At 34.7% G+C, this 18549-nt stretch overlaps 1 protein-coding gene across 2 annotated transcripts in view; it reads right to left on the reverse strand.

Moving 5' to 3' along the window:
• LOC112045256 (uncharacterized) overlaps window positions 1–18549 on the reverse strand; it is a 221298-nt gene that overhangs the window by 94518 nt on the left and 108231 nt on the right. The window contains exon 2 of one of the 2 annotated variants that reach the window (XM_052887263.1): window positions 5141–5529. The exons of the other annotated variant lie outside the window; for it this stretch is intronic. Within the exon in view, the coding sequence (XP_052743223.1) occupies window positions 5141–5437 (297 nt within the window). The 5' untranslated portion in view covers window positions 5438–5529. The remainder of the gene's footprint in view (window positions 1–5140; window positions 5530–18549) is intronic. 2 annotated transcript variants of the gene reach the window in all.

Here is an 18549-nt window from a genome sequence, read left to right on the forward strand (position 1 = left end):
TCCCCCGCGTGGTTCCAGTTCCCGTATGAATACAGGGATAAAACATAGCCTAGTATATAGCCTTCCTCGATAAATTGGCTATCTAACACTGAAAGAATTTTTCAAATCGTAGTAGTAGTTCCTGAGATTAGCACGTTCAATCAAATAAACAAACAAACTCTTCAGCTTTATAATATTACTATAGATTCATAACTTGTCTTTCCAAAATCCAATTTCCCTGTATTAAAATTTATCATATATGGTTCTACTTGGGCTATACAAAGTATCAAACAAAGTTACTTTCACATTTTATATATGTTCACGTTATTTTTTTATTATTGATAGGTAATTATTGAAACACATCTGCCAGTCAAGTAAGATGTGTATGATGCAGCAGCTGTACAAACTAACATAAGTAGCAAATAACTGTCCACGGCAGGTGTTATAATTACCAAATTAATTGTTTAATTGTATTGTTTTTAACTTTTTTTCGTAGTAAGAGTTGATAGACCTAGCAGGTGGCTGTCACAGTAAGTAGAAAAGTATCGGCTATCGTATGAGTCTGAGAGGAAGACGCCCTTAAAGAGTCGTTCCGCCCTTTGATCTACATCTTAGCCTTCGGGCCCAATATAAGAGCACTTACACAATCAGAAAAGGAACTGAAAAAAGTAGCTTTCTATTGGTGAAAGATTTTTTAAAATCGGTCCAGTAGTTTTGAGTTTATTCGTTACATACTAAAATACAAATTTTTCCTCTTTATAATATTAATGTAGATATAATACAGCCTTAAATACAGCGTATCAATAAAATCGTTAAATCGTCATTGATAATGACATCGAAACGTCAAGTTGCAAAGCGTATCGTGATCTCTAATCTAATTGTGTAGGCTTACTATCGATGAAATAATCAATTGAATAATATGAACGTGTATCTATGACAAAAAATATTTGCTCCGACTGTTTTGTAATTCAATGATATACCTACCTAAACTTCTTTGATGTGATTTAATCCTATAGATATTTGTTGTGCCACGGAATACGTAATAGTACCAGATAGTATAGTTTCGTAACATTAACGTATTGAATCTATTGAACTTACGTACGTATTGAATCCCTTCATGTCCCTTGAAGTCCTTTTATCATCACCATCATAATTGTTTAAAATCTTGATTAATAATATTTATTAATCAAATGTAATTTATAACACAAGTGCAAAAGTTTGGATGAAAATAAATATAATTAATAAAATAAACAATGAATATAATTCGTTTAACAAACAAATATACTCGACCATATACATAAACATGGATTAAGACTTAAATCTCCATTTTCTTTAAAGTAAAGTAAACCAAATGACTACTCTTTAAACTTTACTTTGAAGAAAATGGAAGTTTAAATTTAAATCTTAATTCATATTCATAAACATATGGATATTTAGCACAAATATAGTGTATAGTCGGAAATAGGCTATTTTATGCTTATATTATAGTATGCGATTGCAATCGCAGGGATACACCTAATAGGTTATATTGTCAATTAGAAGTGTCACTAAAAACAATCAAACCCAACGGCATTGTATCAATTGCATTCAGTAAAAGTGATCAAAAATTGATTCCATCTTTTAGATGTCAGTTGCTAAACAGCATGTCAAAAACAAATAAACGCAATGGCATTTATGCCATAGCTAAGGTTAACGTAAGTAGGACAACGTTCAACTTTATTAATTATCGGCATACTATTGGAACGAGTTTCGGTTTGCACCGATCTCAACCGGTAGACCTACCTATACAATCCAATCTCACATCAGTCAGCTATGAATGAAATGAACATTTTTTCCAGTCAGATTTCGTTTTTACTGAGCTTGACAATGGATTTGATGGAGGGAAAAGATTGTATGAATGCGTTATTAAAACCGTGAAAGTTATGAATACGTATTACTTCTATCTAATTTAATGAAGTAAATGATACTCACACTCGTTTTAACATGTAAGAACTTAAGAAGATACAATTAATAAAGGTCACGAAGTAACTAAACATTATACTCATAGGTATAACTTTTTATAATTAGAACAAAATACCTGACTATTATTCGGCTCGAAGGTCAACTTATTACGAATATTAGGAATTATTTAAGCCTCATACAAGATTTTTATATTAGAACTTATATCTGGTTCGTATTTATATACCTCTGTTAATATTCTCTTAAAACCTATTTTTTAAATGTTTTCAAAAATAGGCTTCACAAATATCACTATCAATATTCTTATTTATATCAATGACAATCTCCAAATTAGGTTGCTAATAATTTAACGTAATTGTAAAAAGTCTCTTTGAATATTTTGGGGTAAAAACAACATTGTAACACATTTTTTCATTGGCATATACCTAATTAGGATATTGATATTCTATAATTTCAATGAAAAAACATTTATTTGGGTTATTATTTTGTCGTTATTCGTAATATTAATGCAAAGATCTATAGCATGTTATCTGGTAGAAATAGAAAACATTACGTGCAACATGAATTACCTACTTTAGGATCGTGTTGATTAATGAGCAAAAACGTTTAATGTTATCGTAATATTAAACGAATACGTTGGTGCTCATCGTCGGTCAAAAGCGCCTCTTAATTTTAAATTATTTACGGTCGTATCTTAAAAATATCTTAACCTTTTCACGGTCAATATCGTTAAATTCAAATTATATGGCAGCTAAGGATAATCTCGTAAAGATATTCTTTCCTTGTTTTAAATTTTTTCCATCCAACTATTTTAAAATACTTGTTATAATATTAGTAAAATTGCATTATAATTAAGGTTTCCTCTGTCAGATTCAATCAAATGGTCAAATCCACATCTTTAGGTTAATTGAAACAAATTAGTTCCAGGAAATTGTCTCTTAGCAAAAACCAAAAAATTACAATAATGCTGTTGTAATGTTTTTTGTTAACAAAATAATCACTCAAAATCTTTCAAAGCACTTAATGTAATTTTGAATTACCTAATGGTAACGCTTATTAATATAATTTCCAATCCTGCCATTTGAACCAAGCACGAGTCATTTATTTTTATGATTACACTTTTTATGTAAGATGTTTATTAAATTTAAAACTTAAGTAGTTAGATATATGAGTAAAAATCTATCGTGAGTTACCTCACCACATTTTTATTATAAGTAATTTATTTAACAACAGTTACATGAACAGAACAAAAAATACATAGCATACGCAACGCATCCAAAATAATAGCGTTTAACTATACGGCAGGTGCACTGACTTCTCTATTTCCATTTTATAGAACACATGTCATTTATCTTTGAACATACAAAAAACGACAATTTATTAACTAGCACAATTAAAAGCATCTTTACAACCGGCTAGTCGAATATATCAACACTGGCTAGACAATGTACATCATCTAGCGTAATACATCAACCAGTTGATTCGGATATGGGCAATTTAATAAGAGCTTCTGTAAGAGCAGATGTTCCCCCTCGGAGATGACAGACAAAAGGCGTTAACGCGTTGAAAAGTCCTCACAAAGCAGCAAACAGATGCGCTTGCGCATGTCGACGTGGCATTTGTCTGTAAATCACATGGGCAAATAGCACGCACACAGACTCACGTCTCGTGGCTACGGTGTTTAGTTGTGTGTGTGTGTACCTCCAGTCAAGGCTGGCGTACCTGCCCCTACCTGCCTATCGCATTCTTGCTCTATCTGCGGAATATCAGAGGTTCGCGTGTGTCGTAACGGTTTAAGCTTCTCAGGCTTGTCTGAATCAAACTTTGACGGTTTCAATGATTGACAACGTAATTACAAATGCAGAAAACTTGTTCATTAATAACCTTCGAATCTATTCTGACAAGCAATGCTTTTGAAATATCAATATGGTAATGGGTTGGATTAGAAATAATATAATTATAATATGATTTTCATTAATAAACTTAGAAATGGATCGTTATATTAATACATGGGTTTTGTGTATCAATACTAGGTAAATAGCGATCATATAGCAAATTGAAAGTTTTGTATTGCATATTATTTTAATCTTAAACGGTCCATTTAATATTTTATTAGATGTTATTCTCAAATAACCGTTAAAACTTAAACTAATATACATCAATGTCGTTAAATATCTTATTCAAGATCTGCTCAAGATCACAATAGATACTCTGTAATATCTAATTCGAAGAATGTGCTCAGAAGCTACGTATACGATTTAGTTGCGCTTCCAACTTTCTATCATCAAGCATAATCTAAGGGCCTGCACCGTTACTTAGGTTATATCTCATAGCCACGTACAAAATGGTTTGTATTTTTGTTTCCTTATTTATAATACACGTTGTAATGACCCTTCTAACTCCTAAAGCCGATACTTTTAATATACGTAATTTCATTTGATTAAATACATTAGCTTTGTTTGCTTACCATAAGTCATTCAAGATCATATAACAACAATATTTCTCAATCCTTGTAATCACGATTTAGATTAATATCCTCTGTATAGTATGTCCTGCCGTTAACGAAATAGCTGCCACCAAATTCTACCACTAAGACCTGACAAGACCGGAGCTTACAAAAATTAAAATCCAAAATTCAATCCCGGAATCTCCATTATAAAACAAGTACTTACGTACTCTCAAATGTGCCGGAGAGGTCGTCAAAGTATATAAAAAATGTATAATTAAGTAATTAAGTATGATAAGGTTCAAACCGGTTGATCTGAGACTCAATTTGTACTAAGAAGTGTACAATAACTGTAACCGGGCACCTTGAATCTCAGATTGCATTATGATTCAGCCATGTCAGAAATTCCACAAGTCACTCCTTTGAATGTAGATCCCTTGTAACGTGTGTTATGTTTTACAACCTGATGTGGTGTCATAGTTCAAAGGCACTTTACATATTTTGCAATCTGACCAACGTTATTATGGATTGGTCGTTGAAAAGTACAATTGTATTGCAAGTTTTATTGAGCAATAATTTATAAACTTCTATAAAATCACATGTGAGAACAGCATTATCATTCTTAACATGAGCTTAAATTACTAATCCTACGTTCACGTTTTCTCTGTTTATTTTACTGTTTTTCAAATATTTAGTAATTTTTCTCTGGACCGTAGCCACGCTTTGTAAGTAAACAAGTTTATTATTAACACTTACCTCTTTAAGACCGTCGAGTCTTCCAAGCGATTTGGACTGTCTCAATGGCAAGAATGCTTTGAACGCATCCATTCGAGACAATCGCTCTGGCTCCCCATTGGTAGCGGTAGTCAGGTCTGCGCATGATAAGCGAGCTTTACGTCGTTTGTCCAACAATTGCTTCGCAGTCCTCGACCGTCGCTGCACAGGCGCAGCTTCTTCTTCTGGTTCGCTGCATACTTCTCTAGAAGCGTGAACCGTGTGCCGCCGCCTGGACAGAGGCGGCGACGTCAGCCGCGACACCAAAGATTCGAACATTTCACTTAGCCGCTGTGGTACTTCGCAGACCAGTCACGCGAAATCCTCACATCACTACAACCCATTTTCCGTCGCTCGCTTTATCTCGTCTCCTACAACCAAACAAAACTGTATCACCATCACGTCGTTTAACGAGTGGTGAATCTCAACCGACCTTTGTCCTCTTGCGCGAACTGATTCGATCGTTGACCGTTCTGCGATGTTATTGTCATTGAACCAATTTGTCATGAGCCCGATATGGCTATTCATTCACACGGTGTGGACACCGTGACGGACAATACGCAACTCCGGAAACGCGTACGTGTTCTGGTGCTACAAATTTTCGAATTTGTGAACAGCGAAATTGAACTGATTGTTTAAAATATAATAGAGTAAAGATTTTTTCACACGTTTCGCGTATAACACAGCGAGCCTAATAACCAGGTTACCGAGTTTGGTAATGAAGAGAGACTCGTTCCGAAGCGTGTGTAAAGACGCGGATGAAGTTTGGAGTCTCGGAAACTTTTGAAAGTGTCTCACTCACGCCGGCATTGAACCCAAAACATTGCGATGGCACTTTGCCACGCGCAAGCGTCGAAATAGAATAACGCAAGGTCAATCACTGATAGTGAAAATAGAAACAATTTCAATGATGACTCTTATTCTGAGATGAAAAGGAGAGGGTATCATCTCGAATTAATACGAAACATTAATGATTTTATCAAGTAACTACTTACTGTAGTTACTTTATTAAGTGAAACTTATTCTATTGATCGCAACATAGTGCCTGAATCCTACAACTAAGTTTTGCTATACATTTCCCTCTATGTTTATGGAAAATTCTAACTAAACCAAAGTAACACAATTGCTGCACTGATTTTCGCAGGGTAAAGTAAATATGTAGTAACTTACACCAGTTGGTTCCTATATGTATATTTTCCCCTTTGATACGAAAAGCTGGAATTTCAATCTACCCTCAGAAGAGAAAAAAAAATCGATTGCAATATGCATATGAGCGATACACTTTTCAATTGCGCTATCATAACAATCTACTCGTATGTCCAGCAGTGGACGTCCATCGGCTAATAATGATGATGATGATGATGATGATCCTAACAATAACAAGTAGATCAATGATATGGCTCTTACACAATACACCATCTAACCTCATTTAAGACTGAGCAAAGTCTTACATTAACAATTTAAATTGTATCAACCCAACCTAACTGAAGAACATCGAATCACCATGTTCTGGTTACTTCAAAGAAATCCTGTAGTAAAAACTCGCACGATTTCACTCGTAAACTTGTAAGCAAAATGTGATTACGAAACGTGCACCTGTGTCAAGACAATTGTTGCGTTTTATTGCCGAGACTTTGTATACCGTATGGCCATGTTTATAAAATTTGACTCCATAGATTTAAACCTCAATTTTCTAAAAAGTAAAGTAGAGCTAATCACTACTGCTTAAAGTTCAGTTTACTTTGCAGACAATTGAGGTTTAAATCTTAATCCATGTTTATAAATATGGCCGGTAACTACAGGCGTCATTACAAGGTTAACATTTAATAAAGGCAGTGTTCCCCGGTTTGTCGGGTTATGAATAGATGAAGAGGAAATATTTTTGTTTATTTGTAGAGAATAAGCTCCGAAACTCTAGTAGTACTGAAAAATTGATTCAGCAATGATAATACTTATCTATACAAAAATATAAAGATAAATTATATGTTTCTTTAACCGCGGAGGGTCCACTTTTTAACAATATAGCCGCATAGGAATAGGAGTCAAGGTCAACAATTGATTTTAGTTAATCTGCTTGTTCTTAACTTTAAAACGTATACAATACGAATACAATAATATAGCAAGAAAACCAATGAGATTTAGAAGTATACTCTGCGCTTATGAAACAAATAACCAGTAGTAATTGCTGTCATGAAAATATATAGAGAAAGAAACAGTTGGTTCCACTACAAAAACAGGCTTAACTCCTTGTAACTATAACCCAATTCTGTTAAAGTTATATAAGCAAAAGAAACAATTCTACCTCAACATAACAACCTGCCCGGTAGCTACTATTTGAAGATAGTCACAAAATAAACTACATTTTCTGAACAATTAAATAATACAATGTAAGCGATAGGCTGGCGTTTGTAAAGTCATTGGTAGCGTATGCAATGATTCATAGATGTTGATTGCCCCTTGTAGAAGGTGCGGTGGGCGCGGCGCCCCAGGGCTCCGCTCAAGACGATCATTTGTGGAGCACGGCTCAGCTAATAAAACGGTTAGCCCTACCGCCAGCTATACACGGTCAATTGTAGAGGAAAGTCTGAAGCGCGCTTAGAGATATGCCTCACTAGTGCGCTAATGCATTGTATGCCACACCTGCGTTGCGACGTCGCAACGCAAGAGGGCGACGCAAGCACCCAGACTCAATAACGGATCGAAACCAGTGATGAGTAAAACACTGTCCGTCGTCGCGATAGAGCTTCGTTTAAACGTCTCGTGCGATGACTCAACGCTTAATGTTTATTTATTCATTATTTTTATTTATTCTTTACAAATTAGCCCTTGACTACAATCTCACCTGATGGTAAGTGATTGCAGTCTAAGATGGAAGCGGGCTAACTTGTTAGGAGGAGGATGAAATTCCACACTCCTTTGGCGGTACGTTTTTGTCGGTAGGGTGGTAATTAGCCACGGCCGATGTCTCCCACCAGCCACACCTGGACTGATTAAGAAAATCTCAATCTGGCCAGCCGGGGATCGAACCCAGGACCTCCGTTTTGTAAAGTTTGGAGGTCGTCAAAATGTGCCATGTTTAATTATAATATAGTAAACAACGCACTGATGATGCATTGCCCTAAAGTATGTAAGCAGTGAAAAAATATCGAAACCATACCAATTTTGATATATTTTATTTGCCTACATCCTACATCATAAGCGCGCTGCAGACTTAACAATATACTTGACTGTGTGTTGCTGGCGTTAGTCAGCGACGCAACCGGTACGGGGACCGGTCCCCCGCCCCCCGCGCTACCCCGCACACTTCTAAAATACACGCATCCACATCACCTTATCAAGAGAGCCATTGCGGCTAAGCTTGTCCGTCCGCTCTCCTATTTCACAGCTCGAACTCGAGATAGCTCGTACGATCGTATCGAATTCATCGTTGGGAGCGGACGGGTGAACTGGCAACACGATACGCAACTGGTGAACTAACCGCAGTTTAGATTAAATTTAATAACCGAAGTAGCAAAAGTTTCAAATGAAACGTGAGATTTAAGGGCACGATGTTAATGACAATTCGTTACGGCCATTGTTGTGATGTAACTGTAAAGTAGCGACTGTTTGTAAGCGAAATGACCGGATATCTAATGTAGCGTGAAAACAATCGGCGAAAGTCTGGTAGATACAACAAGTTAGCCAATAGCCGAGTGACAAAGGCGCAGATTAGAAAGTATGTTGTGGTGTGTATTAGAAGTGCGCGCACACGCTCTGATTGGCGTCCTATCTGTAAATCTGTCACAGCGGAGACCGCAGTACACTATGGTCTACACGAAACACCATGCAAAAAGTGCTCTCTAAATAGGACGCTGAACAAGATACCGCAATGTTGTTGTTACAATACACGTCGATACCGAGGTACCGAAGGATGGAAAACCTAACAATATACCCGTAACGGTAAACTTAAAATCTACTTCTTTTTTTGACTTAGTATCTCGGTCTAAAATTGAAAACGGAATTTTATTAGATAATATCAATCTAAACACTGGGTTAGCTAATTTTTTGCACAACGCGGAAATGCAGCCAGTATTCATGCCATCATTCCACGTGGGCATGATTTGTATAGTTATTAGGATAAGTTAGCTTAAGCTCCTTATTGTATGTCTAAACACTATAAATATCAATATGTCAAGCATAGTGATCAACGTGAATTAAGGTCGTAAGATGTTTGACTCGACTATGTCCAAAATGTATTCAACGCCTCAATATTGATGAAACTGTACCGATTCATTGCACCTTTTATCATTCAATTAAAGAAGTCAACGAAGCGTGGAATGCTGATATTATAATAAATAGAGCTTTGTGGTTATTCACACAATAAATTGAAACTGTCAACAATTAGTCTTGAATTTTAAATAGATATAACAGCACTTCAAGTTGAAAATACAACTACATTTACTAAAAACATGTTAGTACACACTATACTCGTAGTTAAGAGAGAAACGTGCTACAAAACGTTTCTAGAGAGTTACGTAAACTCTAAACAAAACCTCTCCATTTTATGTGTAAAGATGAAACCGTTATAATATTTTGTGCGATATCAAAGAAATTCTAAAATGACACGCACGGTGTAGAGACATGGCACAGACAGTTATGTGAACACAAACGAAGTGTGTTTTGGCACGCACAGCAGTGATTGTATTGTTTCTGCTAGTTTATACTGACCTAATGTACGAAGATACGGAAATAGTGGGATTAGGAGGTCAGGCGGTGACCTTGGTTGAAAGTGGGTCGGTCGTGAGACGGGCTATCGGGTGTCACCGAGGCAGACGTCACGCTTCAGCCACCCAACCCGTGCGTTTCAATCACTGAACACACAGATGCAGATGCATTTGTCTACAAACCAAACCGTTGCTGTAATGAAAACTACGGAGCGCGCTATCATTTCAGCCGCTCTAGCCATGTGTGATATTGATTCTTATTCAAAATTCGCTAACGCTTTGAAAATTTAAAAGTGGATATGACATTCGTCATTGATAGGTCATGTTATCAACCTGTTAATCGGATATGACATCCATACTAATATGAAAATTAGCCTGGCTATCTGTCTGACTGAACAAACTTCCAAAACCGATTTGAATTTGTCTCTATACTAAAGTATAAATAAATTGGATCTTGGAGTCGAACATATTTTTATCCTGGGAAAATTCATGATTCCTGCGAAATTTATTAATAACAGTCCTGAGTCCTGGACAATTGGGTAAATCCACTTTAGAAAGACAATCTGTAGGTAACATGGGAAAAGCGGCTGATAAAAATAGTCTTAATCAGAGTTTGATCACCCTTGAAATCTGGTTCTCAATAATAACATGATTGCATTACATAAAGACTTGTTTTACGTAACTCCAACGAATAATGAAGACCAGTGTACGGATGTACAATATATAAAGATCGCCCACGACGCAACTCAGAGCCAGTCGAGCTGGTTCCTTAGCTAATCGCTAGAAGAATAACTAACCACAGCGCACGGAATCGTTTACTCTGATGACAAGACGTGAGTGAAAGCCCAAGGTCCTCGCTTCTTATCTCATTTGTATTAAAATATTCCAGATAAATATTATAATAGCTGAGGTAAGTAAACCTTCGTCACATTATGACAATGGTATAGGCTGATATGATCGCATTTAAATCTGACGAATATAATAATTTATAAACTACTTCCCACAGATATTTCTAACACGTTTTGTGTACAAGCGTAATTTAATTTCACCTGAGTTTGAAATAACTTATTGTGTATTTATCTAACGAGAATAGTTTTGCATTCGTACCTACAAAGTCTTTCATGCATTAAGGTTAAGGCATAATGCCCATTTTTTACGATTTGGGTAATGTGGCAAGACAAAGCAAGTTGGCAAAAGTAGGCAAAGCTGCTCATAAAAGCTTACACCAAAATACAGCTACGAGATGTAAGTTTTTTTACTTTAGCATAATTTATTCTAATTTTAGGTTTAAAACATTTCCTGAAGTTGGTATAGCATGGTAGATACATAATAGACTCAAAGTTAAGAATATTAACATAATATTAATAAATAAAACAACATTAATATGAACAACGAATGAAGAGATTATGTAAAAGATGTTTGCTTTCGCAGAGTATCTAAAAAATTTAGGGAAAGGATTTCAAATCCGCATCTGCGACTTCATTGCAATTAAATCTAGAAATGAATATGATCTATTTTAGTAAGCTGAACTTAGACGAGCTTTCTATGCTGCATTCTGAAGTGTGTTTATATTCGCTTCAGTTATTTAAACAGCTCGACTGATCCGTTTGTGGAGTGTCAAACGTAAATAAAATAGTTAGGATTGAGTGATCTTGAAAACTGGTCTTTTGGAGTGCATGTTGAAGGGGTGGATGCCGTTATATGGCTCTTATATAATTATGCATGTCATAGGTTATTTCAAACGCACTCTTTAGTGGGTGATGAAGCGATACAAAAATGTGAGGATTAGAATAATACCGAATGCATTCCGTTTTTCTGACTGACTAAATGACAACTCAATTCGCGTAAACAGTGTCAAGAGCGAATGAGATTACAACGGAAATAGCTTTAACGGGTAACAGCCGAAAATATGCTTCAGTCATTGGAATATACATGTAATATGTAAATATAGGTAAACATTTGCACACAGTGATATCTGTATGCTATGAGGATTTGAGGGTCATGATATATTTGTTCGGATATTTTAGTTACTCGTTAATCCAGCACTAAGTCAATTTGGCTTTGAATTATGGATTCCAGATTATTCTTAGGTCGGTCTACGAAATATTGTGCTTTCCTTCCTTCCAAAAAGTTCTACATCATTTGGTCTTGTTATGCCCCCACGTCTGAGAGCCCTGAAAACTATCGGCCCTGCAGGCTAATTCACTAACTTTGACGTATGTTAGTTGAACATATACAAAATTCAGATTCTATCATAAAGTAGATGACATTTCTCAGTTGATTTGATGTTTAATTTAATAGGTTGTTAATAAAGACTAAATTAATAGGCGAGCAGGTTTATCATTAACATCAGATAGTGATCATTTTAGAGACCACCTAATACCCCTAAAGCCCACCTCTTACCTACCTCTCCTCTTCCTCCTTCTCTCTTTCTTCAATGCGGTTTATTGAAGGTGTTCCTTAAATCTAAGTTCCAAAACCCTCCTCCACATGAGCTAGGTCTCCATCCTTATGGGAATAATAAAAGAGACCTGTATACAAAGCCATTCAATTACGATTATCACGCAGAATATACCTTAAGATATGGCGTGACAAACTTATTTCAATGTCTCTAACTGTTACTCCTCGACGCGTATCTCGGTCGGTGCCTCCGGTGCACTCGAGCACCTCAAATTACGTTGCGGATAAACCATTACTAACATCACGTAATTATTTATCTCAGATCTACAAAACGTTGTTAAAGGTCACAACTAAGTGCGAAAGACAAGAGTTGCTGTTTGCTGATTTTTATTAAAACACTTATCGATAAGCTTTCATTTAAGATATTATATAAGTTGTTCTCACGATATTTCATACTAGCTAAACTCTGTGGTGTCTCTCTGTAGATTTCTGTGGTAATGTCAGGATTTGCTAAGAATTGGAAAAATGTGTTGGGTAATCCATTTCTCGAGAAAGGTTATATGATCGATAGAAGCAGAGCATCAACGAAAAATGGGACAAATAAATGGTAATGTCCAAAAATATAACTGACCGTAATGGTCAGTTATATTTTTGGACAAAAATAAATGTTTAAAAACATACAAATATTTGTCATTATACGAAGTACCAAACTGCTTTCTCCGAGTCAATAGTTTTGCCGGACCGACCGACGTATTTGTAACGGTCACTTAACCCGTTCTGTCGGTCAAATTTATTAATACACCTGAATGTTTAAAGGTCGCCAGACCCTTAAGAGGTCAACTGTTTAAAAATACTTCTTCGAAACGTAAACAAACTTCTGTAAAACTTCCGTTACATTTCATAGAACTAGTGGACACCCCTGGGTTAAACCCGCGTAGTTAGTAGTAACCCCATTTCTTTAAGAATTTAGTGATAAAATATACCCTACATTACTCGATAATAGTGTAGCTTTCCTTTTTTCTTTAGTATATGAGTTTTTAAAATCTTCTTAGTGCTTTAAAAAACGTTCGCATTTGTAACAACAGTTAGATTACTATAAAAGCTTCCAGATATTTAAGTCCTACATGGTGTTTTAAAATTCTTAGAACCTCTAATTTACCAGTAAGTATAACTCGTAGCCATCACAAGCCTTGATGGATGACTACACCTCTCACAACGTATACTCGTACCCTAGAGGCTATAAAATCTGAGTGCAAAAAAGCTTTTAACCGACGTATTAGCACCTCGCTTAAGTGCCGCTTCGGGTGACAAGAAGACTAGCTTCGCTAGTATTGGATGTTCACACAAACACTTGAGGTTATTTGATGATCTAAATTTCAAAAGTGATAATGAACCTAAGATCGGTTTAGCGATAAAGCTGAAAATAGGTTACAGGCTGTCTTTCATTGGCTTTCTTGTAGTATAGTGCGTAGATATGGCATTTTTAGCGTTCTGCAGTTGGTTTAAAAATAAATTTTATAGGAGTGCGACAAATATAGGTTTGTGTTTTTCGGACACATATTTCTTTGTTATGCCTTACTGGTAGTTAAGAGCTGATATTTGAAAAAAAAGGAAATTATTCGAAAATCGGGTTTTATAAGAGCTGATTTTTGCAGAATAGATAAAGAAAGATATTTAAATTTATTTTTTATAAAATCAAGTCAACCTTGTCGGACAATTTTAGGAGGCATATTTGTTTCAGGATGCACCGAAGTCTGGAAGATATCTTGCAAGGAAAACGCCCTATCATCACACCATTTTGTTCCTGGTCCCAGGACTATATTGGTTTGTTACATTTTAGCTTGAATATTTTCTTTTATTTTGATATAATATGATATACCCCAATTTAGAAAAACAAGTTTTAGTTACGTGGCAACATTATTTTGTACGAAGTCGGGGATTTCGTTTTTTTTATAATAAAATTACTTGCTTGTTTAAACTTCTGTCTGCAGTTGTCTTCTTAATTACAAGTGTCACCTAAAATGCGTATAACAATATGTCCAACGTTCTAATGAGCAGAGTATTTCAATATAATGGGGAACTAAAAACAAATAACAAGTTTGGTTTTATTTATAATCCAGTGGCAATTAACCCTCCTCTCTCCCAGGCCAGAATATAATTTTATGTTCTCTTTTGGATGGTAATAAAAATTCTTCCTGTCCTTCGTTAAAAGCGTTCTAAGTGAACTCCGTCGAGACGTTAATCCGTTTGAAGTCACCCAAAAACACCATAAATACTACTTTTACCTTTTTAAAAGGCCATTAAATTGTTTAACGTTTATCAAACTTTATGATATTATGCGAGTAATATTGTAAAGAAAAGATTTGTTTTTTTTTTGTTTGTTTTTGTTTTGTTTTTCTTTTCCAAATCACTAAATATTAAAATCCCCTGTAGCACTGAGGTTGTTTTTGAAGTAATTGTTTTGAAGTGAAGTTTAGATTTAGATAAGAATCAGTAGATAACTTTGAAATTGGGTTCTAAGATATTGTTTTTATTGATCGCAAGCTAACGTTTGTACAATATCAGGTGAAATAAGTATAAAAATTATAAGTAATATGACGATGATTTTTAACCGACTTCCAAAAGGAGGATGTGCTACGTTCGGCTATATGTATGTTTTTTATGTACATCCAGTGATATTTCCGTCATTTGTGAACTGATTTTATGGAAATAGGCTTGCGTTTGACTACAATCCTACATGATAAAAAGCATTGGTGAGGTCGATACAACGCGCTTACCTAAAAAATATTTTGTAGAAAAAACAACGTTGTTTGAAAGTGTTTAAATTTTATTATGGGTACACAAACACCGGACACATTTCACACTTTGGCAACTGTTCGTATTAGAAACGCTGAAGCAAATCGCTTAGTGCGGATCGCCTGTAAAACAAATTTGTAATGTACGGAAGCGAGCAACTATCACCCCCAAAAGCCCAACTCACTAGAGAGCTGTGATAGCCCAGTGGATATGACCTCTGCCTTCGATTCGTAGGGTCTAGGTTTGAATCCGGTCCGGAACCTGCATGTACAACTTTTCAGTTATGTGCATTTTAAGAAACTAAATATCACATGTTTAAAAAAAAAACATCGTGAAATCGGAAACCGGCAAACCTGTGAATTCTCTCAGTTCTCTACGTGTGTGAAGTCTGTCAATTCAACATTAGGTCAACGTGGTAGACTATTAGCCTAACCCCTCTTTGAGAAGAGACTCGTGCTCAACAGTGAGCCGACTATGGGTTGTTAATGATGATGATAATGATAAGACACTATCTATCCTTAGTACTTGTTCATATGGTTTCCAAACTCCATTTAGTAAACGTAGTTATGAAAGAGTTTACGCATTCAGTGATAAAATCAAGTAAAATATTTATTCTTAGATAAGTAGCGAGAGAAGCGTAAAATTTGATAATTACTCAGAGCAATCTTATCTTGCACCATTAACTCCACCCACTTACACCGTACGAACATTTGGGTCACTTTTAAGTGTCTCGTTAAAAACGTCATTGCTAGCAAAACGTGTTATAAACCGTTTAACAAATTACAAATGTTATTTTTTAGAATTACTACTTTAATCTTAATCTTGAGTGACTAAACTAAGTAACTACACGAAGCTTTTAATTATTATTTTAACAAATTGCCCTAAAGTTGCTAAAAAACAAAAAATCTCACCAACTTTCTGAAAAAATACCTGTCTTCTAACTAGCATTCTAATCACAGACAGCTAAAAAGTGAATGTGGCACAAATCAAAGTATCTAAACTTGATAACATGATAGGTATTTCAATTGTTAGTATAAATCCCAATATGAATGAGGATCAACGTATACATAAATACGAGTGGTTATAAAACGGAAGTAGATAAACATCTATTTGTTAGCACAAACTCAATACACAAGGCTAAGCCGATTAACTACTTAAACAATAAACATCAGTACCGGCAAGTAAACGTAACAAACAATAAAATAGTGGTTTAAATTCTAAGAACAAAATTAGCTAGTTGTTCAAAATTATTCCAAAGTAAACGATACAAATTTAGAAGATTACGCTAACGAGTGTACACTTGGCATGTATCTCAGTTAAAATCACTTTTTAAATGCCAATTTTAAACTAATTATCGATGTCTTTGCTAATGTAGATGTTAATTTTTTTACATACTTAACAAAATTGTTTACCAGAAGATTAATGTTCATACATCAATCTTGAAATATGTAAGAATCATAATTGGGGTTGGAATACGCTATTGTTAAAATCACCATTGATACTTATTTCGTTAGAATTCATGCAACAAAAGTAGGCAGAAGTCTGTCATACACATAGTAATAGTTTCGCAAAAAACATAAATTAATCTGAGGTTACAAAAATAACATCTTATTAACTAAATTTACTTAACCTACCTTTAATAACTAATTAATGACTGATCAATTGCATTTAATATTAATTAGTTTTCAGCGCAATCTCAATTTAATCAATCGATAACCTTTACTCTGATCTGAAGAATCATATTCGGTCAATGACGACGATGAATAAAATTACAAATATTAGCATAGAATCAAAGAAGTTTAATACAAACACTGTCAAGATAGAATGTAACATCTTAAAAAAATCAATAATCATAAATATTAAAATTCAGACGAGTAATATCGTGATCTTAAATAAATCCTAGTGAATATCTTATGGTATCGCTGAATTCTGGATGATGTATGTCTGAATAATTTGTGTACTATTATGTAGTCGTATCTTATTATCGTACTTCAAGATAATTATCAATCTAATTAAGAATATGAAGATACAGTAGCATAGCATAATCAAAGTTATCCAGAGCCCAATATGAGGTCATTAATAAAAGATTTTTTTATAAAAATCAGATACGTTATATTTGACTTAGATATAGAAAATGATTTGATTTTTGGTTCAACTTCTTCAGATTAAGAAGCAAAAGTATTGATTACATTAACTGCATTTACTTATTTATTTAAAATATATTGAAATATTTTTTTTTATAAATTGTGTCCAATAATCCCGTAAATCCTTCTGCACATGCGATGATCTTGTAAGAAATATAAAGTTAAGAAACTTAATCAAACACAACGGAGAAAGTTTAGTTTCATGCATGATTGACGGCAAATGCAAACACTGAAGCGTCTACGTCAATTTGTGCTAACTACTATGAAGCCGCATTAAGCCTATTTACGTTTAATAATAGTTTAACGTCTTATAACGTGTTAGAAATGAGGAAACTAAATTTTCAAAATGTATATTGAGGGGATATCTCATAGCTATGATAATATTGCAAAAGTTTCTAGAAGAAACAGTAGTAAAGATAATTTTGTAATACAATATGCAGTGAAAGAACCAAGCTAAACTTGTGGTTCTGGTAAAGTCCACAGTGATTAGTAGAGCAGGTAACTTTGAATACAATTATCTTATCGTGTTCAGGAAAAAGACAATAGACACAGGTAAAATAGCGGTATACATAAACTAATACAGTTTTAATCACAGGCTACTCCTAGAAACTGTTTGTCTCTATCATACACAAAATATTTTTATAGAAGCACTATCATCGCTAGTCATAAACTCTCATCTTAAAAAATTAAATTGTAAGTGAATACTACTGCCAGTAAGGAGAAGAGCAGATTATTAACACAAAAGTTGCTCTTTTTAATACATTATAAATATATTTATAATTATAAATTAAATTGTGTCATCCTGTCTTGTGACAATTTATTTTTAACCTCGACAAGTCAAACGGTTTTCAACACATTTTTTTTTTAATTTTGTAGTAGATTATAAATTTGTAGGTATACCCATAAATGATTTCTGTAAATATCGTATTACACAAGTGACTATTATACTATGGATCCGTAGATACCCAGACAAAAATAATGAAATAGAATGCAAAAGTAAATTTGAACTGTTTTTCAATTTGTTATTGATTAAAACGCAGAATTAGGCTATTGATAAAATTTAGTAGACCACAGTAAGAATGTCGAAGACTCAATCGTAAAAAAGATTATTCGACATAGACACGAATCCAACCGGATCTGGCAACTAGACCTGTTTAGTGACTAATCTATTCTTGAAAACCGCTGCTCAAAGCTCTAAATGTTTCCAATCCACACCAAAGGGAAAATGAAAGCGAAACGAAGAGTTAGTGTAACAAGTGTCAAGTTAGTAATGAGGTTATAATCAGTCTTTCCGGCGTCGCATCCGGCGATTGGTGCACGTAGAAAGCTACCTAGTCGACTTGAGCTT

This window comes from Bicyclus anynana, chromosome 19, assembly GCF_947172395.1.
Source record: "Bicyclus anynana chromosome 19, ilBicAnyn1.1, whole genome shotgun sequence".
Classification (NCBI taxonomy): domain Eukaryota; kingdom Metazoa; phylum Arthropoda; class Insecta; order Lepidoptera; family Nymphalidae; genus Bicyclus; species Bicyclus anynana.